Below are 26,898 nucleotides of genomic sequence, written 5' to 3'. Positions count from 1 at the left end.
GCTTGTCGTTCAAAACTGGCTCCGCTGGTTGGGATCGCTTGATTTCCCTTCGCAGATCATCCCTACTCCTTGATCATTATTTTTTACTGTCATGCGGCCCGTATTTTCCCGCGGAGAGGGGGAAAAGTGATATCGCCTCTTTGTCACCATTAAATCATTATGCACCTCGTGAGGTTCTACGACTCATGCCTCATCATTCGTCCAGCTCCAAAACTCCGAACCGGGTTGTGGAGGTGGAGGAATATAGAGGTGAAGACGCCGACAACTGGAGATGGTCGAGCGCCCATGGCGATGTGATCTTGGGTGTTTGATCTCGATCGGATACACTGAGACACACGCTGTTAAACGCGAGTACTCGTTCAGATGTGTTTAGTACCCTGATATCAATAGCACGATAGGGGTAAGTTTGTCGAAGAGAAGAAGATTGTGAACTTAACCACTCGGCAAATACGGGGGACAGATCTCCTCATTCGCTCACGAATTAAGACTTTCTCGCTCCGGGGCTCCCGCACGGATTGGGGGTCGATGCCGATGCTGTTTGTACTTACCCATGGTCAAGGAATGGACCGTAGCGTGGGTTAGGCGGCTACAGCTTTTGGAATGAAACCCGACTCCGAAAGTTACAGCGTAGGCCGCCCATTGCCTGAATGAGACGGAAGAATCGCACAGCTCATCTCAACAGCTTCATGGCAGTCCAGTATACTTAAGGGAAAATCCAAGGAGTTCGAGAGCTCTGCCGCCGATCATCGAGTCCTCGGACGGACAATTCTGTGGATCTCTGTGCGGCAGGTCGTCGCGTTCCAATCAGATCCCGATGGGTTCAGTGGAAATCGGAGCATGCTCGCGATTCGGCCGAGCACAACTGCGCCTGATATTCGATTGCATTATTCATGGAATCTTCATGGACTTTGATTGACTGGTCTCGGTATCGGCGAATTACTCCTGAGAGACGTCTCTGGTGATTTGGGTGATTCTCGTGTATAGACAAGTGCTTCCGGGGAGCAAAGACGAGCGTTGTCTCGAGAACCTCGTGGATGACATGCGAACTGTCCTCACACCCTGAGTGGCCTTGGAACAGGCCTGAACCTACGACAACGAGGAGACGGCGATCAGGGAAAGATAGCCCGCGGCTAGGATTCGCGAGCGCGGAAAGATCGAGACAAAACTCTCGAGGAAATCTCAAGAAATGGAGGGAGCGGAGATCCACTCAAATTTCTGTCGTGGCCCGTTCTATCGGTTCGGTGTGGACGACTCGGATCGCCGATGAGCTATTGAGCCTTGACCCTGCCGCGACTCCGCAACGTTCAATCGCATCGAGCTCTAAGACATCGCCGCCGTGAGATTCGGGAGCGTTGCGTCCAGGTAGAAAAAAAAACACCGCGAAGGCCCACCGCAGAACCCACCTCACGTTGAAGAACTCACCCGCACTTAGCAGAGGTGACACCACGAATTAAATAAGAATATATTCGCCGAAAGAAGGAGCCCGTTCCCGTCGTGCCCCGCCGTCCCAGTTGAAGTGCCCGAATAAGGAAAACTAATTTTTCCTCTTATCCGGGAACAGCGCCTCTAGAGACCTCAACGAATTCTTGGTCTTTCCCCGCATCATGCGCCGTGCCTGGGTCGCCTTTTCCCGCGATACGCTCTGCGACGGCAGGGCAGGGGTCGTTGGCAAGCAATCCATTTTGAAATATGGCCCGTTAAGGTTACGCGCATAGAAGAAACGCTCATTCAAACTCAGCGTGAGCTCAGAATTCGCGCTCACTCGCTCGCCGTCATGAATTTATGTATTAATATATTTTTACGTCGACCACCAGTCTCCGCGATCGAGAGCGTACCGTGGGACTAGGAACCGATTCCTATTGCGCACTTTTCTTTCTCGGGAGTCCCCCCCGCGAATAATTCGCCCCGCACCGCCGCGCCGCCCCTCGAGCTCTATTTCCGCTGAGCACCGGGGAGTTCAGACGTATACTTTTCCTCAGCCTTCCTGTTTTTCCCAATCGTCTCGCGGAATCATGCGCGGAAACTTTGAGCTCGTTCCTGTGTGAGGGGCGCGATATGGTTGGCCATCGAGACAGACTCCTTCCCAACGTTTTGAGAGAAACCCAGATATTTCCCCAGACCTCTGGCATCAGATCGGCCCCCTCGCCGGCCCGACCGCAACGACTTCAAATGGGACACGGTGGGGTACGCCACTCCCGAAGAAGCTTGACGAACAGCTGTCAGTTGGCGCGTGCTCACCGAACGTGGTCATAGCGAAACGTGGTGGAGCTGCTGCATCCCAGCTCCGTCTCCGAACCGATATCCTTGATTCGTCTCTTATCAGCTTATCGCTTTTCAGGAACTAGGTGCCCGGATCCCGGAACTTCCGGGAGAGGAAAAGTAACTCACCGTCAGATCGAATTCCGACTCCTCAATGAGACTGTGCCCCTCTCTCGGCCCGCATGATCAACACAAATGCAACTATGATTCGTGTTCGCGTGATCCCGAGCGTCCAAATGAAGTCGACTTCTCGTCGGATAAGTAAAGAAGTCACAAAAAATGCCGAGTCTTTGGAAAGCATCTCAGGGGACGATAGACCGTTCTGTGATGAGTCCCACAGGTCAGAGATGAGAAATTTCGGCTCAACCGGTACAGCCCAAGACTGTAACGGTCTGTCGGCCCGCCGACGAAAGTAGAAATCCGGCCCCTCCGAAAACGATCCCGGAGCCTCAGCTGGAGTCTCCATGTCGAACCTCTTTTTTCTCCGCGATTAATCTGAGCATGGATGTCGTCGTCGTCATCGTCGCCGGCCGTCCGGTGCGTCTCTTCCCGGCTCCGTTTGTCGGAGACTCTGTTGGTCTCCGGGAAGGTCCCAAAGGGGGCATACAACTGCCAAAAACGCCTCGCAGACGCCCAGGTAATGTATGACTGACTGAGACGACCCTCGACGACTGGATGGACTAAAAATGTCTCGACATTTGGCTGCTACACTATGAGTGCAAGCGCCGCCAGTTTTCTCTCTCAGCTCTGCCTGCTGGGAGAACGGAACTGCCGGAAATCCGCGCAGGGTGGCGTCGAAAACCGGAATGAAGGTGAAATTTACCTAGCAATACTCAAGTTGAGCCTCAGCTCCGGGGATCTCGGGGCTGATGAAACTCATCGCCGAGAGCTTTCCGAAGTTTTTCTACGAGAAGCTGTTCGGGGAACCTCGCTCAGAAATGACCGTTTGATTCGGAAGCCGCCTGGTAGATGATGACATTGGTGTCTAAAGAGCCGATGCCATAAAGTGCTGTGGATTGTGAGTGACTAGCATCGAGCACCCAGAGCTTCCGCCCCAATGAGCTCGAATAGAAGAAGACGGCCGAGCAAGCGGCTAGGACACCTCAAACCGCCTATCCTCCTGCTGTTAGGAGCTGGCTGCCAGCCCAGCGATCCCAGTCATTGTGAGGGCCTCAGCGCGAGCGACGAAATGTTGGATGCCTTGCTTGCGTCAAATTGTAGCCTGGCACCCAACGCTCTCGGCTGCCATGGAGCCTGACCTGCCTAACTCGACCGTTCGCCACCGCCCGCCATCGTTCTTTTCGGAATTAGAGGAATCGGCCGGAGTAGCTCCGCGGGTCGCTTTCTTCGTGCGACACTGAAATACTTTTGTAATTGAAGTCAGTCGGTGGCCTCTGAGGCATCGAAATCGATCGGCAAGCGAAGTCCTCATACGGTGCGACGGGCCGATATGGTTAGCGCTTCCAGTTCGCTACCTTTCCGATCGGAGGGTTCTGCCTCGAGCCTCGAGCACCAACTGATCCTTCTCAATCTGTTTGCGAATCCGGACCGATGACGCGCAGCGCATCTGACCTATGACATTCAGATCATTTCTGTGATGGGAAGTTTTCAGAGAACGCTGAGCCGCTGGAAATACATGGTTGTTTCCTGAAAAGGCTCCGGACTAACGCTCGAGTGCGAGCAACCTGTGCCAGAAGCATCTTGCGAGAGGAGAAGTCCGTGAGCACGTTTCCGTGCTTCCCGCGCTTATATTCGATGTGACAGATATGTCAGATCTCTGAGAGCAGGATGAGATTTGGAGCACCAAAGTGACATTGGTGAGGCAGAAAATATACAGATTCTCGCGGTACGCCCAGTTGAGAATTCTACGCTTGTATGGGATACAGAAAAATCGCTCGACGCATGTGATTGATCTATGAGTCGTAAGGGATGATCAATTGCTTCGAGATTCCTCGCCGGAATTCAGCGAAAGGTGGTCCATTCAAGCAATGCAGCCCGCGTGGATCGGATGGTCCATCTCGTCGAACTAGGTCTCTAATTGAAGAGAATAGGAAGATCATGCTGACGTATCTAACAGGAATGATTACGCTCTGATCGGACCGGCTCCGAGTCTTGATAGAACTCAGAAGTCTCCCTAATCTCCGAGGGTTTTTTCAATTCTCCGAGGGTTCAGGGAGCTCGTGGAAGGAGTACATGGAGATAGGTCAATACAAAAATCATTTTTATTTACAGTATAAATACATGGACACGGTCTCTCCGGCGGGCAGTGATCCAATTCGAACTCATTTGGGAGCTCGTAGAACGTCTTTCAACTGCACAGCTGGATGGATGTCGACCACTGAGGCGTAGTCCCTAACCTTCAGGCGGCATCCCGCGATATGGATGAAAGACCTCTCATTCTGCTTGAGGTTATCCTCCAGAACGCTGTCGAATTCCCGCGTGTGTTTTGAACGTATCGGTGGCAGAATGCTGAGACTCGCATCGATCTGCGCGCTTTCGAGCGCTTGTCGAGCCGATTTGGGACCTACGAATTGCCGCAGAGCTTCTCCGAGCTTCCGCCGTTTGACTGAGAGGGGTCCGGCGAACTTCAGGAGTTTCCCAGATTTTGTAGACTTCGACATGTGTGCGATAGGATCTTGTTGATCAAGAGTCAGATCTCTGGACTTGCAAGATTTTCTCCTCACGCTTCTCCGCACTTTCTTCGACTTCAGTCCGGCGACAGGAGTCTGCTCCACTTTGCACTCCCAAGTCGTATCACAGGTTTTGAGACTAGAGCATCCTTGGCCGCTGATGAGATGAGTATCGTCAACTTGAGGAGAGATCGACGTTGTTGCGGCCGTCGCCTGCGGAAGTGCCGCTTCAAGAAGCTGATGATCACTCTCAGAGTAAGCTGAGTACTTCAAATGGTGGGTCGTCTGGTAAGAAATCTGGTAATCCACCGAAGTCAGCGAATAGCTACTGGCGGGGCTCAATCCACGATCTTCGTAGGGAAAGTTGTAGTAACCCGTCTGCTCCTCTGACGCTTGTGTTGAGTGCAGAAGACTCGATATCGGCGGTAACCGGGTGAATTCTGTTCTGTGCCGTGGGGTGTTCAACGCCATTACGGCCACCTGGGTCGCCTGTGCGCTCAGCTTCTCGAGCTCGTTCTCCGAGCTAGCAAAATCATTAAATAATATGTCGCTCGATTCTTGGGGCGGTGTAGGAGCGCTCGGAGGCTGTTGTAAATACGACCGATCCGTGAAGGTGATTTTCAAAAAATTCGTTCGATCCACCAAAAAGTGACGCGGTGTCGTTCGGTGGTACATTAGGCAGTGGGTCTCCAGATCCTGTTGGCATCGAGCCGTCGCCATACACGCACAACACATCCACCGGTTCTCGTCGTTTGTGTGCGGCACGCCGTACCGCGTCGGCAAGTGGTACTTTGCTTCGTAGTATGGATGCGCGAAGTCACAATGTCTTAGTATCTCAGTCTCGATATCACAGCGGATTGGACAATGGAAACACCGGAAGTCTTTGATTTCGACGCTCATGAACTCGTCGCACAGATCTCGCTCTCCGGGAGACAGCAGAGCGTTCAGGGCGTCCGCGATCTCGAGACAGTCTTCCATGCCCGTGTCGTGGCCGGGGTTCCAGTCGTACATCATGATTTCCTGGCCGACCATCACTGAGTTCAGAGTGAGTCTGCGAGCTCTCCCGATGCAAGGACCATGTGAGCACATTGTTATGGAGCCGGCTGCGAGAGAGGGTACTTGCAAGCACCGCCCACGAAGTCAGTTGAGGAAGGGCACATTGGGAATGGTTTCAATCGGGAGGCTCGGAGGAAGCGACCTTGCGAAGCTTGCTGAGCAATTAGTCACTCTCAGCGGCGTGCGGTCGTTGCCGTAGCGCGCCGCAATGAACGACAACAGGTGGTTTCCGTGCATCGGGCGCACCGAAAAAGGATCCCGTATCGAACGTGACAATCCCCAGACACAATTTCTTCGAGATGGAGCTTCTCGAAGGACAATAATAGCGTTGATCTTATGCGTGTATAGACCGATAAAATTATAGAGCCCAAATATGCTCCGCTCGTATTTTATGTGATCTCATGGAAAATTCCCTGCCTAATCCGATGCTTCAATCGACTTATTGCGAGCGCTCGCGGAAGCTACGAAGCCAATGGAGGACTTTTCGTCGTCACACAGCGAGGAGCGCCGACCTTTCCGGAATCCCCCCGCGGAGCTTCTCTATTAGCCCCCCGATCCTTGGCTGCCTTCCAGATCCTCATGTTCTGGATCTAGACGTTTGGGATTTCCTTGCGCCGACTTGGACCGTGATGCCGGCGGCTCTTTTCCCCTCGCGGTTTCCAACCTTTGACACGTGGAGAGTCGAGAACAAACCCCCGGAATACGGAGGGTCAGCTCATCGGAATCTCTGACGGTTATCGTGAAGATGGTAATGCAGATAGCTTGGAAGCTCACGCATTACTATGTAGGTGTTCTGCATGACTTGGGGCCAACTTACCTTTGTGGATCTCCGTTATCCAGAGAGCTGGAGATCCGTTTCTATCATGCCATCAATGGACCGAATTCTCATCACGAAATGGATCCAGCGGGAACAACTTAGAATGGCTCCAGGCGATTGCGAGCAAAAGATTATACACGGAGGGCTTCGAGTCCGAAACCGCTGTCCACCTGTCGCCGAGAGAAGGCATTCCAAGCTGTCTGGTTCGCGGCATCAAGAAGTCGTCGCTCTCCAGAGCAAGGACCGCATTGAGACCAGGTGATTCTCAATATTCTCATGGAGGTACAGTGCGGTGGGAGACTCTGACTTCGAATCGGTCGTGCGGCATTCGGTGACACTAGAGAATCCCGTGACGAGGGCGAGGTAGATCCATCCTCCCTCAACGATCCGCCTGCCGAGCGCGAGCTGTGATTACGTAGATTCCCTACACCTCCCACCGGGCTGAGGCGCGTCGTTCCACTCAGCTCTTATGATCCCGCATGGCATTCCCATGAGACCGCATGTCTTCCACTCTTGGTCCGTCAAACTGCGTACCATAGTGGCTGTGGACGGGAAATTTTCCCAACCGCAAGTATTGCAGAGGCATTTAATGCATCGCTCTATGCAAACTCCGTCATCTCGCATCTGCTGCGGGAAAATTTCGCGAGACCTCCGTGGAGAGCAACAATGAATCAGTCCGGGGAGCGCAGATTGCTCAGGGCGACTCTTTGCCGTTTCAGAGGAATTCAATTTCTAGATAAGTTTCGGGTTGAAAAGCGACTCAGACTGATCACTCCCGCCATTGGGGGGAGTGCCGATGGGGAAGGGAAATCGACTAGTGTTTTGGACAGAGCATTAGTCTGCGTTGAACGCATGGTCACGGAGAGCCGCTCCGGGAGGTATAGCGGGAGGAACGTCGAACCTTCAATCGATGTTTAAGTCAGTGTAAAATTCCACCGTTTTCGGCTCCCAGCTTGAGAGGTCGGAAGCAACGCGTGATTTCCATTTGAGGACCTCAGTCTGTGCGGGCATCCGCCGTGAACATCGGGAACGAATTAGTAGGCATTGAAGCTTGGAGTGGTGGTAGAGAAATGAAGTCAACGGGAGAATCACCCGATGCCAAGCGCGCCAAGATCCACGAGAAACCCTCCGCAGATGCTCTGCTGTCCGTGAAAAAGTCGAAGAAGAGGACGATTTCGATTGCGGTGTGCGCGTCAATGTTGGAGAATCTGAAGGGAGAGGGTTCGAAGCACCGAGTTATCGCCCAGATCGCGAGAGCGGCCGCAATTTTTCGGGTCAATGAAGTGATCGTCGTTGACGATGCCTAGTGAGCTACTATTTCATCTGATCGACCATCTTTTTCTGTGTATCGGGGTATTCCCCAGGAATGCTTTCATAACTTTCGCGCTCTTTCAGCAAGAATCCTGGTTTCGACTCATCGAAAGATTCGAATTTGTTCCAACTGATCCTCGAATATTTGGATTGCCCCCAGTACCTGCGCAAATCTCTGTTTCCAATGTGTTTAGAACTAAAACACATAGGCGTGGCGCCACCTCTCGACGCATCGCACCACGTAAGGTATCAATCGGCAGAGCCGCCTGCACCTCGACGGGGGATGCTCACATCAATAATAATGACCAATGCCCAGCAATCGTATGGATATACTCTATGACAGTAAAGCAGGAGCAATCGATGACTTCGCGGATTGTACAGAACTTGACTCAGGTTCCCCGAATCATATCAAATCATTCCAGGATGGAGGATGAAGTGCCATATCGAGAAGGAATCGTAACCAGGGTTTCCCTCGGCTCAGTTTGGCTGGATGTCGGCCTCCATGAAGACATCAAAATCGAGTCTCGCGCAGAAGTCAAGCAAGGTCTTCGAGTGACTGTCAACATGACCGAGAAGAGCATTGTAGGACCCGACACACCTCGCAAGAAAGACGGACTTTACTGGGGCTACAGAACTCGAGTTGCAAAATCGATTTCCGAAGTGATAGCACTTTGTCCCTTCGAGAAAGGGTGCGTCTCCCCAGACTTCTTTCATACTTAAGTACATCCTTCTAGCAACTCAGCCGTTCCTGTCACGCTAATCGCGCGAGACTCATGGTCCACGTCACTCATCCTACGTGAGGCGCGATTGAAACATGGATAGTATATCTATACTTCTGGAGAAATTATGAATAGTCTTGATTCACTTCTCCGCAGTTATGACATGACTATTGGTACATCGGAGAGAGGGGAGAGTATCTTGGAATTGGAAGCTCTAGGGAAATTTCGTCATCTTCTGATCGTTTTCGGGGGACCAAAAGGCTTGGAACATGCTCTCGAGCAGGACAAAGCGCTCACCCAAGTCAAAGAACCGAAAAATGTGTTCGATAAGTGAGTATCACATTAACTTCTTCCTACTCCATGTGATTCCAATTTCTCTTCGTGCGTGCTCGTCAAATTACCATCGGAGTCAATGCGGCAGGTTCTGAATCCGACGAAATTTTTCGAAGGTATCTCAACACCTGCCCATTGCAAGGGAGCAGGACAATCCGCACAGAGGAGGCTGTTCTTATAAGTTTGTCGGCGTTGCAGAAGTATTTTTGGTGTTCCTAAAATCGGAACATGCAAGGAAATATATGCGTGCAGATGTTCATTTTGTACAATAAAATGGATTCCAAAGGGTCCAACAGGACGAAAGACAGGCCCGACTCGGGAAGCTCGAGTCGTACTGGAAAAATCATCAATTGGTCTTGCTATCTTCTAATACCACGATTGACTCGAAGTAATCGGATCCGATGCGCGTCAACTCTCTCCGCATAGTACTTCCGGATTCTGGTGGCGTTAATAGATCACATGTAAGCAAAGAGTCCCCCGATCCTGTCGCAGGAGGAACTCTCGAGGTCCTTTGTCGCTTATCCCCAGCTGCCCCCTCATGGAGTTCGGCTCGACACCTCGACCAAGATGAACGGCCATCCTTTCAAAGTTTTGTCCGAATCTCAGTCTTAGCCTCAGCGGTCGTCGCTTGAATAGTCTCTGATTCGATCGCCCGGTCGGGTGGTTTGGGGGAGTCTCGTCTCTGACGACAGTTCCAGAATGGATCATCATTTTATCATCATACACCGAAACTCTCCCGTTTCCCTCCGAGGCTAAAGTTCCGCAACGGTCTCGAATCGACTTTCCTTTTGTCGAGTCGGGCCAATTGGCTCGGGTCTCGACTATCGTGAGTTCAACGATCTAGGTTGACCATTTCTACCGATGATAGAGGTGAAACAATCAATGAAGGCGTGAGGTTTTCGCCCTGTCCAGGGCCTTTATTCCTACCATTGTACATCATGAAGTCATGAGACCTGCATGAATTGTAGTTATTGGAAGTTCATGTCTGCGATTCTCGGCAACGATGTCCTAGCTGATACGGGAGCGAAGGTGGGTCATCTATGAGAGCTCTAGCCACTGACGGAGAGGAAGTGCGAGTCTTCTGTGATAACAGGTCTGGTCAAGAATTTCGCGCGGGCAGCTCACTGAAAAGATTCCCGCCAAGAGGCGGTTCACGTGGGATCCAATCAAGAGAGGGATGAAGAATAATCACGAGCCGACAAGAAGTTTCTATGGCCATCCAGGTCACAGGTGAATTCGCGAACTTTGTACACTCCACCACGCAAATGATGAGGAATGATGGCTTTTCCTGTCCGGGATGGTGATTCGAGAGTTTGGGTTCACGTTCTCATTGTCCGTGTGCCCATTACATCCAGTTTCTTGGTCAGACGGAAGAGTTTCATCATGTCCTTGGTCTCCGACGGGAACCGGCCTTCAAAGTGCAGCGTGTGAAGGAGCCGTACGCAGGCCGCTGTGTCCGAAACCGTCACGAAGTGACCATCAGGCGAGATCCTCATCAAAAGCGGTGAAAGTCGCCAGAAAGCTTCGTCGAAGACGACGAACTCGCCGTCACCAGTCCAGATTGAGTACCAGGGGGGTGAGATTTCGACCAAAAATTCGAGAGCGATTTCCTCCAACTTCTCGAAGTCCATTTCCATGGCGTCCTGGAAAGTTTCGGTCCACACGGCATTCCTGATGGCCAAGCTCAGAGGATTCTCTCGAATCTGTTGCATCATCGAAGCGGAACTCAAGATCCCCAGGGGAAGACGATCCGCCGTCTGAGAAATTGAGCTCCTTCACAATCCTAGAGGAATGGACGGTTTTTTTGAAATCCTGAGTTTTTATCGACGAGGGGGCCTGTGAAATCGCGATCCGATCTGATATGACCATCCCCTACGTGATGACTCAGCGAGTCGGAGTACAGAAGTCTGGAGTCCAATAAGTTCCGCACGCTGATATCGGAGGCATCAGCCTGAAGCGCAGAGGTAATCTTTCACCTCAATGGAACTCTCCGTCAATCTTCGAGATTACGGCTCCAGAGATAATCGCGCGCTTCGACCGACACCTTGTGCGGTCCATCATTGCAGTCTTGAAGTACCGTTTTCTAGAGAATAATCATCGAGCTCTGCAAGAGTTACACGTCCTTATTCGTAACTCACATATGCGGGTGATTTCGATCAACCTCCACCTGAAGGTGAATGAGGCTGGGATTCACTGATCCTTGCAAGGCTCGATCCATCCATATCATGCTAATACATGGAAGAAGTCTCAACTCGTCCAACTAGGATGGAGATATGAAGGTGAGAAAATCTCATCGGGTTGCCCCTAGCGCTTCTGGTACTTCCTTGGTGGTGCATGATAAGGATGACGAGTTTAATCCGGACACAGGCAGGCGGGTATCGTGATCGATATCCCCTGGGAGACTCCAGGCGAGGAGATTTTTCCCGATACTCTTGGGCTTGAAGCTCAGCTCCCCTGGACGTAATGGGATGAATACTGGAGTCGGCATGGATCCACAATGGGATGCTGCCACGATTCGGATTACTCACCTCATAATTGATAACAGAATGCTCGGAGAAAGAATCCCTCAGGCTTCATACATTGGCCGTCTCCTGAGAGGAGGGAGATTTCTCAGCTCTCGTCCCGTGCTACATGGGTTCGTTTCTGGCACCTCTCGCAAGCAACGAAGCAGATCTGTTCCCATCGGAGAAGCCTCCCAACGGACTACTGATCCGGCAAATGATTGTCCCCGAATCTGTCATCCCATCTCTCGGTCTCGAATCAGAGCCGGAAAAAATATCCCAACAGAGTCTCGTTCGAGGGACCTTTGATGCTCCAATATCCATGAAGATGATGTACATAATTCATTTTATTACGGGCCGAGCTCAAGGTATGGATCGAGCTAGGAGGAGGTTTTCCCCGATGGAGAGAGTTCAGCTTCGTTCCGGACTCGTGAGACTCTTTCCTGGGGCTGGAGGGCATATCGACCGAATGCTTGTCGACATCTAGATCGCTCGAATGACTAAAACACCGCTACGACGCCACAGGCAGGGTTTTCGCCCTCGTTCGACATCCTGAGACCAAACGCTACAGTGAGCCACTGTTTGAAGTGTCCAGGAGACTTCCTGCGGTAAGTCGTTTCGCTCAGATCGTAGTAGAAGGATAATAAGGCTGCAGCCGCGGTGCGAATCCGATTGAGTTGAGCATTAGTAGTCCTTTCGCAATCTAGCGAAAATGAGGTCACCAAATTCGATCCTGGCTGCGCCAGCTTGCGGTGTTTTGAGTCAATGGTGCGAAGCAAGGTTCATGACCGCAGAGGTACGGATAGAGACTTGAGACTGATCTTGATGAATTTGACCGCCTGATTACGGTTCGGGCCTTCTCTCAAGCTTTGTTTTCGGCACCTGAGGCTTTATTCAAAAGTTTTTCCCAGGTCGCTCATCATCGCCCGCGATCGGGAGAAAGGTAACTCAGCGCAAGCCAGAATGGGGAACCCCATTACATGAGGGAGGAGGTACGCCGATGTTATTTGTCCGACTTGTGATGTTCGAAAGTTTTCGGGCTGAACAGATATCGATCGGACTTCTTCGAATAGATAGTTTCGGGAGGAAGTCAAGCGTTTCCCTCACAGCGTTTGAACCGCTCTCGGGGTCGGTCGCTGCTGATTCACCGTGGCTTATCTGTGATCCGGAGTGGGATCCTTGCGCAAATCGCAACCGAACTGCTCGGAGACTGTGCTATGCCCATCACTTGCATCCCCCCTGGATGAGGTCGTTAAAATCAGGATGATAAGCTCTCGGGGTGTCCCCCAGGTCTCAGGAAATCCTCATTTCACTTGTAGGTGTCCCATGAAGTGTCACGCGAGATACCGGCGGATGCCCACAAGGCGTAGTGTGTTGCTTGCGTGCATAGTGACCATCGCAACTCTACTCTTAGCGAGGCTCCTACATCAGAGGAGGACGAACTTCCTCATCAATCGGATGCTTGCAGAGATCGCCCATTGGAGAAACAGGACGCATATCGACCTCCCGGGATGCACTTTGCCGTACGTGGATCCCTCGAGCCGTGTCATTCTGCGTGATTGGTTCGAAAATGGAGACTCCATCGATTGCCGAAAACAGAAGCGCTACATCTTCAACACGGAAGTTCGCGGACATAGGACATGCCCGAGATTGAACTCGGAGGTATTGCTGGAGGACTACAACGCAAGACCGGATCAAGTGGACTGTACCTACCAAGCCATGACGCATGATCCTCGATCGAGAAGAATGATGCTTTCCCTGAAAAAAGGCGAGAAGAAACCCTTACGAGGTTGTGCCGATGACGATCTTATCTGGATAACGTGTTATGTGCAAGGGGTGTTTTACGAGCAGCCTCTCTTCACCATAAAGGATGTTCCTGGACGGAGCAGCGGCCGGACAGATCCATCCATCGAAAACTTCGATGTAGCAGTACTGGGGATAGATTCCATGTCTCGTTTGAATTTTCATAGGAACTTTCCTCTGACTTCACGGATGATTCTCTCAAATTACGGGGAGGACGCAATAGATCTGCAAGCATTCAACAAAGTCGGCTTGAATTCCGCACCGAATCAAATTCCGTTCCTCACCGGGAAACGCTTCCGGCATGAGAGAGATCTGACAAGAGGCGAGTATGCGGACAACTTCTCCAGGTACATTTGGGAGGATTTTTCTGACGCTGGCTACTCCACGCTTTTCGCCGAGGAGCAGATGGAGTTCGGGCTGTTCGTTTATCCGAATCGCAAGGGTTTCAAAAAAATTCCAACCGACTTCTGGCCGCGACCGCTGATGATGAAGCAGAGCGAACGGAGATGGGATCAAATTTACTCCTCAAAAAGCGCCAGGCATTGTCTCGGAGGAGAGCTGACGTCGGCTTGCCTCCTTCGCTTCTGGTTCGATGTCCAACGAGTTTCCCGGAGGCCGCTCTTCAGCTATTTGTGGCTGAGCGAACTGACTCACGACACTTTGACCGGGGGCAGAAACCTTGACAGTTTGATGTCGCAGACCTTCAAGAGCATGCTCGATGTGATGACGAATAACACCATCATCTTCTTCCTCTCCGATCATGGATATCGGATGTCGCCGTATAGGGAGACTCCTCTCGGGGAACACGAGGATTTGCTCCCCTTCGGGAAAATCCTCCTCCCTCCTCGATTTCGGGACAAATATCCCGACAAGGTCGCTCGACTCAGAAGCAATGCAGCCCGCCTCGTCACTCCTTACGACATCCATGCCACTCTGCTCTCGTTAGTGAAGATCGCCTCGAATGTATCGCGAACTCCCGTGAGATCCGACTCAGAGCTCGGTCTTAGTTTACTGGATGAGCCCATTCCGGCGGAGAGAACCTGTGGAGATGCCGGAATCGATGCTGAATATTGCTCTTGCTATGATGGTTTTGAAATCGATCCGGACCAATCGCGAGCGAAGCTCCTTGCAGAAGAAGTAATCGCCACTGTTAATGAAATTCTAGATTCAGCGAAGGCAACAAGTTGCTCACGTTTACGAGATTTCGTGGTGATCCGTTTGAAGCAGTTCGGAAATAAGATTCTGAAAGAAGTTTTCTACAAGATCACAGTCAAAGCTGAACCCGGCTCCATCAAGCTGGAAGCTTTTCTCAAGCGTCTGAATAATACCAAATTCGCTATGCAGGGACTGCCTGACCGTCTTGACCGGTACAGCGCAACTTCGACGTGTGCCAAGGATACAGCACACGAGAAATTTTGTAGATGCAAGGGGTCGTGAGTCACCGTGTGTCAGTGCAGCTTGTGGGAATCAGGCTTTCCTGGATCGCTCCGTATGCTATAGCTTGGCGACAAACGTAGGACCAACCTATAGAGGTGCGTCGCCATCAGACCGGTGCCGAAGAGACACATCTGACATGACGAGACGCAGTGTGATAGAGTGAAGCTCGGAGATCGAATGCTCATAACCAGGCTCACGGCGAACAGTCCTCATGAAACCCATTCGGTATAGATCGGTGACGAGCCGAGAAAGATAGATCGAGGTCCGAATCGATATCGATCTCGAGAGTTGCTCTCACAGATTGACCTAAGCTTTCATCAATCATTCTGGCTTCCTCACCATTCTGGAAAACATATCGAAGAAATGCGAAAGGAAAGAGCTTCAGCGGGCGTTCCGAGCGGTGTAAGGAGAAGACATGCGGCGGAGCCGTCGATGTTAATCAGAACGATGATGGCAAGAAATGGTGGGAAAAAAATGATGCCATCATGAACGAAACTTCATTGAGAGACGTTGGTAGCGGTAGATGAGACGGGTCATCCTTTAAGACTTTAAGATATCACCGATAGACAGTAGATCTGTTAATTTCGGAGGAGAAGCCTGTCACGGTTGCGAGCAAGAAGATGGGCCACTTAAGGGTCCTAGTGTAAGCGAATCGTGACGGGAGCGAAAACACGACCCTGTCGATCATGGCACATAGTAAGAGCCCTAGATGTTTTCCGAAGAGAGCGAAGGACGAAGTTATCTATGCAACTGGACGAGGTCAACGATCGCAGAAACGAGCTTGGATGGTTACGACTTACGACGATGTTCTCAGAGCGATCGATACGAGTCGGCAACTCATATGGAAGGAGGAAACGGAAAATTCCTATTCTCCTGGGGTCATGAACTTGATTTTCATCTAGCCCGCGTCAGAGTCTGGTTTATGAACGGGGAGAGAAAGAAATCAAGCTGCTCCAAGGCATGAGGTTCTCGGAGGGAGAATGGGACGGAGTCAGTTCTCGGACAGTTCGCAAATCTCTCCTCACGCGGACTGTCGTCTAGATTGGGCGCATCGGAGCAGTGATATAAAGAAGTTTCCGTCTCGCAAATGACGTAAAGGGAAATCATCGAACATGGTGATCGTTAATTACCCTCTGAGTCGTGTGAATGAACGATACTAGCTAGATAGACAGCCTCTTGAGTAACTCTTCTATAATGCAGAATTCGGAAATTTCCAGGATTCGGCTCCCAGAATCACCAAATCACCAGGACTTGAGCCAGCCCAGGTCTATACCAAATCTCGAGCAGTGTCGGAGACACATACTTATAACAACGGGCCAATGTCCCCGGCTCCTTCACGAGGCTGGCCCTGCTAAGGCTCGGATATTGGAGCGCTTCGAGCCCCAGGACCTTGCTGCCTTCCTAGGTCTGCAAGCATGGTCCGCCATGGGGACTAGGAATTGCTAGGAGTATACAAGCTCCTACTTTCGACATATCGCTGCTCCTTAGCCGGAACAGAGCTCCATTATCTGCCTAGTTGCTCTGAGCCCATGGCCCGCAGAAAACAAGCTCAAACCCCTCAGGTTTCATCTCGTGTCCCAGAAGTTATAGATTCTTCTACACTCATTCTGTTGGACGCGAGATCCCTCGCAGCCAGAAGAGTCGTCACGGATTACAGAAGACTTGCGCAAGTCGATGCTCCTCGGGAGCCTCCGCAGTGTCGGAGCTACCGAAAGCAATGTGGAGAGAAAATCTCACGATTGAATATCCGATGTGCCCCGCTCGCACCAACTTACCGCATTAGTGACTCATACGATGTTAGCGGCAGTCGACGTCGAGAGCGAGAGCCAAAAGAACTTTCTGCTCGGACGATTTGCAGCGTGGCCTCGAGTTCCGAACGCGAGCCACTCAAGGTTGCCGATCACCCGTTTTCATCAAAACGCTCTTTCATCTGGACTTCATTCCGGCCTAACTGTGTGAGACAGTGCTGATGGTCCAGCTAATGGCCGCGTTTGACGTTGCCAACAAGGCGAAATGGCTAACAATATTACGATTGCAACCCCTTGTTGTGAAGGTACACACCCGACTTCAATTTAATGTAGATCTCACAGGAGAGCCGCGACCGGGAAGTTTTCCCTCACGGGAATCGAGAGAGCGACGCTGAAGCTCTGTAAGGATCCAATAGTGTACCTACTGGATCAGGAATGATATACATCTACCACGTGGTATATGTTCGGCTCAACAATGAGGATACCACACAAGTTTGTGGTATTCCTGCGTACCGGACGTCATCAGGGAGTAGGATGTTCAATCGCTTTTCGAAAACTACGAGCTCGATCAGCTACAAGCTCCGCTACGGGGGTCGTTCTCGCCTCCCCCTTCCACGTCAGGAATACGGGCTGGAGATCGGATATTCTGAATCCTCAATACAGATGCAGCCGGACGGCCGACCGAGATTGAGGCCTTCAGACGAACATCAGAGAAATATCTGAGAAATCAGAATCTAAAGAAGCGCGGACAGAAAATGCGAGTGAACCTCTCTCGCGCTGAATTTCCCCACCGGGTTACAGCAGGTATGACATCATGAGAAAACTTGCGTCGTTGAGGCCGCTGGGAGCGTACCCAATACAGTTCTGAGCTGAGGGCTCAAATCTGATGCCTGCGGTGTCGGGACGGAATGCCCCTGAGCCGGAACCTCTAATCAGACGGTGGGGATAATAAATCAAATGGGTGTCTCGGCACTGAGAGGGAGAGACGGAAAATAACAATGCGGGACTTAAATGAGGCAAGGATGATTACATAGAATTACATAGAATAATACATAAGCCCGAATCATAGAAGCCAGAATCGCAGAAGCCAGAATTCTCAAGTGCCAGAATTCACATAAGCCGGGATGGACCGTCGCCCAGTCGGCGCCTCCCAATGCGCAACGAAGCTCTTAAATCTTTGATTGCAAGTGAGCGCCTCATCCGACTGACGGGCGAATTTGAATCCGGCGCGAAGAGTTTGATGGAATACGTGCACTGCGTCGGATTCAACTTGAAGACTTGAGAATTGTGATCGTGAGGTTTAGTTCCTGTCGTTTCACAGAGGATGGAATGCAATAATGCGGATTTTATGACGGATTATGACAAATGAAGTCATATTTAGTCCCATGACTTAAACTCCAAGTCTTCTTATTCCTTCCTTCGAATCCGCGGTAGCACCGGCTAATGAGAACTCTGGCTTATGAGAATTCTGGCTTCTGCGATTCTGTCTTTTGCGATTCTAGCTCCTGAGATAGTACCCTCTGCGCCTGGAACTCAGCGGAAGGAAGTCGCCTAATTTCGAGACGGAGCCAATCCAGAATTACTGCGGGTAGCAGAGTTGCCGATCAAGGCCGGGAGGCAAGACTCAATTGTTCGCAAAGAGTGAGCCGAGAAGTGATTCTCATTTTCAGTCCCCTACAGAGAGCTGCTTGCGAGGGGTGATAATGAAGGCGACGAGGATGTCCTAGAGCTTTTGAGGAGAATTGAGGGCATAACTCCGATCCAGAATAAAGTCCATTTGCACAAGACTTTGCTTTTTTCTCTCTCTTTCCTATCCGAATATTGGGCCATTATACTCACGAGGTCCGTCAAAAATGATTCGAGCATGTTTGCAGCAGTCGGATCGGGTCGACAAGGGGCTTCTCTGCTCGTAAAACGCTTTATTGCGCCGATCAGAATTCTCTCGAGCGAAATCGTCGCGCAAGATTTCTTTTGACGAGATCGCGGAGAAGAGGCGCCGTACTCCAATTTTTCACCAAGAAAACATTCCAGAGCCGCATACTGCATCTGAGAGTTGGTCAGTCAGGTGCTGCGTATTTAAGGGAAATATCATCATTCTGAATGCTGCTGGATGTAAGAATTTACAGGTGGCAACAGCAATGGCCGATGGCGCACCGGTGAATGATTCTTTCTTCTCCTTCGTCGGATCCCGGTCTGTGATTTTCCATCGTCGAGCAGGGGCGTGAGGGTACTCCGAGGGCGCTACATGGGTCAGATACTCGGTGAATGATACCTATTCCGCATCTTCTTCTAAGGGCCTGCCTTCATGTCAAGAATGAGGACCTGTGCCCCGCAGCAGCCATACACGGGTCGGTACATACCAGAGTGGTCAAACTTTTCTGTACAGTGCGGCGAGGCGGAACTCTCCTCCGAAGCAACCTCTGGAGTCGTTCCCCCGCTGCGACATTGAGCCCTACAAACGATTGTGGAGAGTGGGCGGGAAAGACATCTATATGAAGCCGCGCACAACGAGCCTCGCAAGTGACGAACAACGGAGACGTGCGCTATGTTATCCATGAAGCCAGACTATAGGTCGAGTGCTCTGGTGCGCGGTGAGAGGAACTAGCCGAATTTCGAAGAATCTGTGCCTAACAGAAGGTCCCCAACGTTTAATGCATACCATAAATATTATCTGCAAAAACTAGGTAAGAAGAAATCAGGGGTTCGTTATATGCGAGATTTATATTATTATAATTATAATTATTGCCGTTTATTCAGTAAGAGCTAGGTTTGTATTGATCGTGAGCGCCTTGAAGTCACGGTCATCTTCAAACTGACGGTCACTCGGCGGGGTTTCATGGCCGTTTCCACGACTTGCTGAGGTCCTAGATGATCTTCCAGCCACACGCACATAACGATTGGTCGACGGCCCGTCGTAGCATCCATTCGCCCTTCCATTCATTCAGGCGAGATTCAGCTAGATTCCGGGTAGAAAAATTATCGGACCCATAGAGCCGATAGGCAGAGGATATTTTCCCTCTACCGTGGTTATTAGCCATCCGGGAATGACCCAGGATCTAGATGCTTTCCTCAGTAGTTTTCCTAGAATCCAGGAAGCCTGTGTCTGTCGTTTCGTTCACTTTCACAAGAATCTCGAGCATGGCCCGAAACTCCCACAAGACCACGCGCCGTGTCGTTATGATATCCTGAGCGGGAACGGGAATGATCATTCTGTTTCAAATTCAGTTCTCCCTGATATGTCTTCGCGGGATTCGATGTCACCATGGATCTAAATCGTCGCGAGCCAGATTCTCATTCTGAATCGTCCATTGATGCTGGCGATCCGCTCTCCGCCTGACTGGGAACCTTCCTGATCCGAAAATCGAGATTTAGGCACGATCAGCCAAAGCGTTATCTGACGAGAGCTGGAGCGGGGATTCCACAGTTTTCCTACCAATAGCAAAGAGCAGAATAGTATTATGCCATCCATTGCCGAAATTGTCGGCTCGCAAAAGCGGCGAAATTCCATACCATGCAGAACGAGGTATGACATTGAGCAAACCACCTCCACACGAGATCGACGATGTTCCACGTGGAAGAAATGACGCCGATCCTCATGAAACTCGACTCATCACACGGAGTTTCATATTTTGAGTCAAACTGCAAGACTGGGGAAAGGGGGGCCTCGGCGGTAGGAAATCCAATCGGAGCACACGGGTTGATCGACAATCTCGGGTGAGACGAGGATGGCCCCCTCCGGTCCTCCCTGATCCCTGGCCGTCTCCAATGCCAGGGATGTTGAAGGTCAGGGATCATGAGACTCCGGGTCCCAAAGTGTCCAACGCCAGGGAAGTGTGCAAAACTCACCTGAGACCTGCGTCATTTGAGACGTTGAGACCTGAGATTTTGAGATCTCCCAGGAGAAATCTCATGATATCTCCCAACCTACTCGATTGGGTTCGATGAGATCCCGAGTCTGACGATCTGACGGAAAGTATTTTTCTCAAAATCGGACTCGTGTTTTTTCTTGATGAGCAGCATTGATAGATTCGAGCTCTTTTCCCTCAATAGGATCTCATGAGATCTTATGTTGGACTTGTTTTGCATCTCTCGATGGCATATCGCGGACACAATGGGCTATCTACTTCCATGGGACTTCCCATGCGCTCGCCGCGTGCGCAACATCACTCTATCGCCGGGGGCTACTCGCCGCGATGCCGACGGCGAACATAGCGACTAGGACCACCCATTTAGACTACATTAAGACATGAGAGGACGACATTTTCCTACCGGAATCGGGCAAGACCCTCGGTTTTCAACTTCGGCAATGCTGCCACATTATCTAGATGTAGAGCACAACCTAAACGCTAATGGATATGAATTCCCTCCTGCTCGGAGGGAAAACTCACCTTTTCGCAGGACCCGCAATGACCACCGCTTGGAAGGAAACACAGCACGGGAAGAAGACAACGCTGACTGAGAACGTTTTTCCGTGCTCGCTGGTGCCGCGCTAGGCGCCGTTCATATCTCGACTGCGTCAATTCGTCATGAGCTTATCATGCTTCGTTATTGAGATGTATAAACCTCGCGCCGATTAAAAAATTTCACCGTATTTTAGGCTCGTTCTCGAGTGTACTGTGTTCGCGGTTGATTCCAAACGAGTACCTCACAGACAGACGGGCTCCACGCAAGTACATTAGGGTATTGCCAGCTCCCATACCGTCGAGGATTCTATGATGGAGACCGAGTGCGGCGCGGCGCAGACCCGCCGCGATATGCCACGGCGCGCCGTCGAGAACTTTCATGAATTCATGACCGCGCCGCGGCGGCGCGCCGCCGACGGATCAGCTCGCGGCGCACCACTCTGTTAAGAACTCATCTGATGAGTCACTCATTGGCGGCACTTCAGAATGCAAATTTTGGGTAGGTTGGAGATCAGCTATCGTTTCTCATGATACCCGTACAACCATCCGTTCGACTAGGTATATTCCAAATAAGCGGACCGGCGAAGCTCGCAAGATAATCTCCGAACTCCGAACATCGAAAACTGTCTGCCGAAAAAGAGCACCCAGGTTCTCAAGACACATTCCCAAAAAACACAATTGCATGTGCACCCCTTTGCCGTCTCTTTCCCGGCTCATTTCACGGACTGGCCTTGGTAGAACAGAATTTTCTGCACCGCGGCTACGGCCTTCTTGTCCTCTCGCCCAAAAGACTCTCGCTCTGCAGGCGGACCGCTTGGACGCAGAAGTCGTTCAGTGGACCAGTGGCAAACGATCAGAGCACCTGGAAGCTAAATTTTGCGCTCGCTGTTGCCATCCTTGCCTTTGCGTCACTCAACTGCTTTAAGTCGTCATGGCCCCTCACGTCGAGACAGACTTCACGACGATACATGAAATTCCCGAGAGGCCCGCAACACCGCCCCCACGCGACAGAGCTTTGGAGATCCTGAAGTTGTGCACAGTACCCGACATCTTCCGCACCGTAGGATATTACATAAATCCCGAAATGGTTGCTAGAGTGAACGGTGTGGTCATCTTCAACATAGAAGGTAGGTGCCTAATCTCTCTGGTGGGTTTTCTCGAGAAGTCACATGCTTCGGAAGGATCAATCGCGTATGAGTCTAGCCGCTGGGCAGCGTTCTTGAGGTTCCCGAAAGCGAATTCGATTGGAGTACAGCGAGGGACTTGCATCCCCAACGAATGACGTATCGGTCCAGTTTTGAAACGTACGGAACAGACGAGCGCTAGAATAGCCTGTGACGTAATTTTTGCATGTTCTCCCCAGGTGAGCCAGCGCCGTGGTTCGTGGATCTCAAGAACGGCTCCGGATGTTTCGGGCAGGGCGTTTGTCCACACCCACCGGATTTGGAGTTGTTCATGACTTCGGAAGTTTTCCTGCAGCTATTCAAAGGCGAAATCAACCCAAAACTCGCCTTTATTTTCGGTTATTTCCGTCTGAGCGGCAGCATCTTCTGCGCGATCCGTCTCGAGAGCCTCATGTGGGCTGTGAGAGAGTACTACGGACTGATTTAGGACTACCGAAGATTTTACTCGTACCGCTTTAATTTACCGCACGTCTGTGATGGCAATAACACTGTGATACTACAAACGTCTCTTCAATCGAAAAAAGCGATCGATGACTGTCTCTTGATAGCGTCAGCCTCCCGTCCGCCCGTGCAACCGCCCCGCACCGCGAAAGCCTACTCCGGTTACGAAATACTGACTTTGCATCCCGGTCTAACACAGAGAAGCGCGCCCGAAAGAATCGAGCGATCACCGTGGACATCACTGAAGCAGACAAACATTGGAACTCTTGTGGGAAGCTCAAGGGAGCGTGATGATCGCAAACCAAGTCAAAGTTCGGGCAAGGTTTAGGCCCATGAATGCGACGAGCTCGAAACTGTCAGAGCAGATTTATTTAAATGAAAAAAAAGAGATAGTGGAAGGAGTCTCGCCACCTTGTAAATATGAATCCTAGCTTTCGAATAAAAAATTCACAGAGACTCACTCGCAATGATTCAGATCGAGCCAGAGCAAGAATTTCCTAACGACACTTTGGATAATAATCGACCGCAACGCCGACGTGCCCCGCGAAAGGGAGGTGACCTTTCGATTTCGTACCGTCATTCTCAGCTTTCGTGGGGCAGGAATCCCAACGGTCGAGTGAAGTCGATCTTGCTATTGACCGATCGAACGATTGAGCTGACACTTGATGGAACAAGGCACTTTATTCTCTTCAAGTCGTTCCACAGCCCGAATGGTCTGTCAAGAACCCTGAGAAGGATATAACGGACTGATTGCGAAACACATGATAGCACACCACAAACACCCCCGAACCTCTCGGGACAGCCGCGCTTTCGCTAACTTTTCTGGTTTTGCGGCAACCCTGGAGAAGTAAGGTCCCTTTCAGAAAACTTTTTCTAATGACACGCTACAAAAATAGTGTTATTGCTGAGGGTAACCCTCGAGTTGTAACTGCCATGTAAAACAGCTCCGTCTGAATAACTTTCCGAAGGATCTTTTCAATATCTATCCTAAGGTCAAGTACTGTGGTCCGTGGGAATGGGAATGCCGCGACATCTGGATCCGCTAGCAGACTTTCTCGCTGGTTTATGGAGGAAACTCCGAGCGAGAAGATGCGTCTGCTGGACACGAGGAGCTACCCACTCGCGAATGAGGCTCGCGAGCTGCAGTCTCCGAGAGGATATAGTCTGCGATGTTGAGACAAGTCCTGCGGATGAGCCAAAGGCGGATCGTGCGCCCCTTTAGTTTTGCGAGGCACTGGGCGAAGAACTTGTGCTTTCTGAACCAGCCCGGCGGTGCATGCCCCGCGAGTCTTCTGGAAACGTGTTTCGAAGCTCCGGGTGGCATATACGTATTTGTGGGGAACGCTGGGCTGCTGCCTCGGCTTCCGTGCCAATTATAGAAATTAGGCTTGCAATCTTCGAGCAACGTTCCGGCGTGTGGGGCAACCGAAGCATTATGCTCGGACGATTTCTGGTGGCTCTAGAAGGCCATCCGCAGTTTGTCCAGCGCTTCGGATCGTGACGTCTGTCCGAACTGAGCTTGGGTAATATAGAAGGGAAGATGTAACCGTCGAATACCTCAGTATCGTCGAGAGCTTCAAAAATCAGACGGATCGTTCCCGACTTTTTCAAAAAATACCTGGTCATTTTTTTAAGATGAGTTTGCTGCAGGGATGTCCGATAGCCGGCTCGCCGTTCTGAGAACGAGCGTGCTGCCCGGTGAGCTCGTCTCGATGATGGAAGTTCTCCGCAGGAATCCCCGAACGCGAAAATTCATGAGACTCTCGCAATCTACCCGGAGCAAGCCGACCCCTCGAAACATCCGCAGCGTGTCGTGAAAGTCAGCTATAAAGGGACTCCTACGGCGCGGCGGTGTGGTCACACTACTAATGGTTGGAATTGAGGACGGCTTCTACGCTAGTGTAAGAGTTTCGATATAGCGAAACCAACTGACACACCCCGACACGAAGACCGCACACACCGGAGATCCGGGAAGTCTTCGTCACGATGGGGCAAGAGGCTCTGTCTCGTCGAGCGTGACCAAGAATTATGTCTAATTCGATGAGTCGAGTCCGGTCGTATTTGATCCATTGATCAGCATTGCCCTCCATCACGATCGGAGACTACACCATATTTCTTGCAAGTCGACGGGTTATGATTTTCATGACACCGAGATCGTGCGACTGTCCACTTGGTCAAAATCGACGATTGAATGCTACATCCGGGAGCCGGTGATGAAACGTCATCTTTTCACGGAGGCGAAGCTTGTCGCTGAATTCGTTCCTGATGGAACCTCGGGCGAATCGGTTGGGCTGACACGTCGAACACTTTTTTCCGAACCAAGCATCTTCCGAGCATGGGCAAGCATGCCACCAAGATGACCTACGGGAATGAGCTGCCGGTACAGAGACGGCAAATGATTGAGTTACCGATCTCTCACCATTGGATCGAAATTCGAAACCGATTCATCAAGGATTCGTTCGCGGGACCAATCGCCTTCTGGTAAGAACTGCTCCGAGCGATTCCGAATTCCGGTGACGGCGGAATCAGTCTGAACGCTCATGGCGAATGCGTGCTTAACATTCTTCTGACTGTTTCGGCTCAGCTGTTGGATCCGGAGTCCGTCGGGACCAAAGAAATAGATATCCCAGAGCAGACGAGAGCGAGTGTCAAGAACGGGATGCACAACGGGAGCTCATTGTCTTCCTCGTCTCGAGCTCGGCTGGACTCATTACGATCGATGACGATTCCGAGGTCCTGAATACTGAAACCTTGAGAACGGCCGCGCCATTAGTTCTCAGTGTAATCACGGTCGCTAGCGCTACCCTCTTTCCTCGGAATGAACACAAGCTACCGAGCTGAGGCTTCCGGGGATGCAAACGGAAGACTGAAAAAAAACTTTGATGTGTTGCGAAATGCGCGGCCCTGCAGAGCTGCCGAGAGACGTTCAGCTGTTAAATGGTTCGAATAATTGTCATTTAAAGTTGAAGCTTATCTGAGCCGCACAGACGCGTGAAATTCTCGCCCTCCGAGCTCCTGCAATCGCCCTCCCGCTCCTCGAGCTCGCCGGAGCTCGTTCCTACTTCGCACCGGTATGGGTCGCTCTCAAGATTCGGTGTCGTGCAGATAGAGGCGAATGGCTTCACCCATGCATAGAGCAAGTGCAAGTCCACCAAAAGCATCAAATAACTCATCGCGAAGAGAATCAGCTCCGCTCAGCGCTCGGCTCATGAACAACAACAAGAGTCTGCGGACCGCTTCCTCTAGGTCCGCGGTTCAGCCGGCCCAACATAAGAACCCGCAAATTGTTCGATGCGCTCCCATTTTCACGCGCGTCTGTCTCCCTTCGGGTAGACCACACAGTGCAAAGCGGACTCCCCTGGACTTCCCTTCCGTAGAAGACGGCAGAGGGACACCCGCGGTCCTCGAGCGATTCGGAGTTCTAATGACCATGAAATATTCAAAATTTATCCTTACAGAGTGAATCATCTATATCGGCCAGTCCCAGAATGGGTCTTCTCTTGCCAGAGAATGGGATTGCGCGGAGATATCTTGACACGAAGAATCCGAGAATTGCGCAATCGAAATACGATTTCACCATTCTTGCTGCCTGCTGCAAGCTTCACGCTTCATGCTGCTGCCTCAGAACGCAGCGCATTCCCATGAAGCCTTTAGGATTATTACGAAACGCGCGCTTCCAGGAATTACTGGCTGCGAAATCAAAGAATGAACAATTTGGTCTACCCCGCAGCAGCGAAGGCGAAGCTCAATGAGGGCATCTCTCGGAGGAAAACATTGACTTGTCTGTACGGATAAGCGTTCATCATCGGAGCTTCAAAAATGCGGGGTATTCCGAATTGGTCGAGTCTATGGGGAGCAAATGTCTGACGAATTCATTTATCACCACCTAGCTGAAGAATTTAATATGAGAAGGCTCTGGACGCTGCTTCGTTGATAGGGCTCATGAAGCATGGAATTCAATAACGACCATCGTCAATCGCGCAGGTACAGCAAGGGGTGAGGTGATGGGTCAGCCGATCGATTCGACAGCTCTGTCATCAGATGCTTGCAGTGAAAGCGCTCTGCCCGAGGCGCAGATGCTCCCGAATGAATGAATCGACAGGAAGCGAGTTCCCCACATTTTCCCGGATCCCAGAAAAGTTCGGAAGTCCTCCATTGCGATTATTTTCACGAATTTATTCCATACGCCTGGAGGCGGCATCGGTTTCCTCTAGCGTCTCTTGTCTAGGATCTCTCCTTAGAGCAAGACTCTCGGA

At 51.1% G+C, this 26,898-nt stretch overlaps 3 protein-coding genes across 3 annotated transcripts; all 3 read left to right on the top strand.

Moving 5' to 3' along the window:
- The first annotated feature begins 7,673 nt into the window (after positions 1-7,673).
- Positions 7,674-9,384, top strand: LOC100907238 (putative methyltransferase C9orf114). Its single transcript, XM_003744732.2, has 5 exons — positions 7,674-8,068; positions 8,158-8,319; positions 8,496-8,762; positions 8,949-9,122; positions 9,242-9,384. Exons 1-5 carry the CDS (start codon positions 7,833-7,835, stop codon positions 9,342-9,344), a joined length of 942 nt encoding a protein of 313 aa, XP_003744780.1. The 5' UTR covers positions 7,674-7,832; the 3' UTR covers positions 9,345-9,384.
- Positions 9,385-11,398: 2,014 nt separating this feature from the next.
- On the top strand, positions 11,399-14,866 carry LOC108864440 (uncharacterized). Its single transcript, XM_018640074.1, has 3 exons — positions 11,399-11,404; positions 12,152-12,234; positions 12,946-14,866. Exons 1-3 carry the CDS (start codon positions 11,399-11,401, stop codon positions 14,864-14,866), a joined length of 2,010 nt encoding a protein of 669 aa, XP_018495590.1.
- A 6,992-nt stretch (positions 14,867-21,858) lies between these two features.
- Positions 21,859-23,023, top strand: LOC100907095 (hydroxysteroid dehydrogenase-like protein 2). The gene is made up of 2 exons (XM_003744731.2): positions 21,859-22,144; positions 22,381-23,023. Exons 1-2 carry the CDS (start codon positions 21,949-21,951, stop codon positions 22,626-22,628), a joined length of 444 nt encoding a protein of 147 aa, XP_003744779.1. The 5' UTR covers positions 21,859-21,948; the 3' UTR covers positions 22,629-23,023.
- Positions 23,024-26,898: the final 3,875 nt, after the last annotated feature.

This window comes from Galendromus occidentalis, unplaced genomic scaffold (assembly GCF_000255335.2).
Source record: "Galendromus occidentalis unplaced genomic scaffold, Mocc_1.1 scf7180000077474, whole genome shotgun sequence".
Classification (NCBI taxonomy): domain Eukaryota; kingdom Metazoa; phylum Arthropoda; class Arachnida; order Mesostigmata; family Phytoseiidae; genus Galendromus; species Galendromus occidentalis.
Note: the sequence above shows the minus strand (reverse complement) of the source record. Positions and strands in the feature narration are given on the sequence as shown.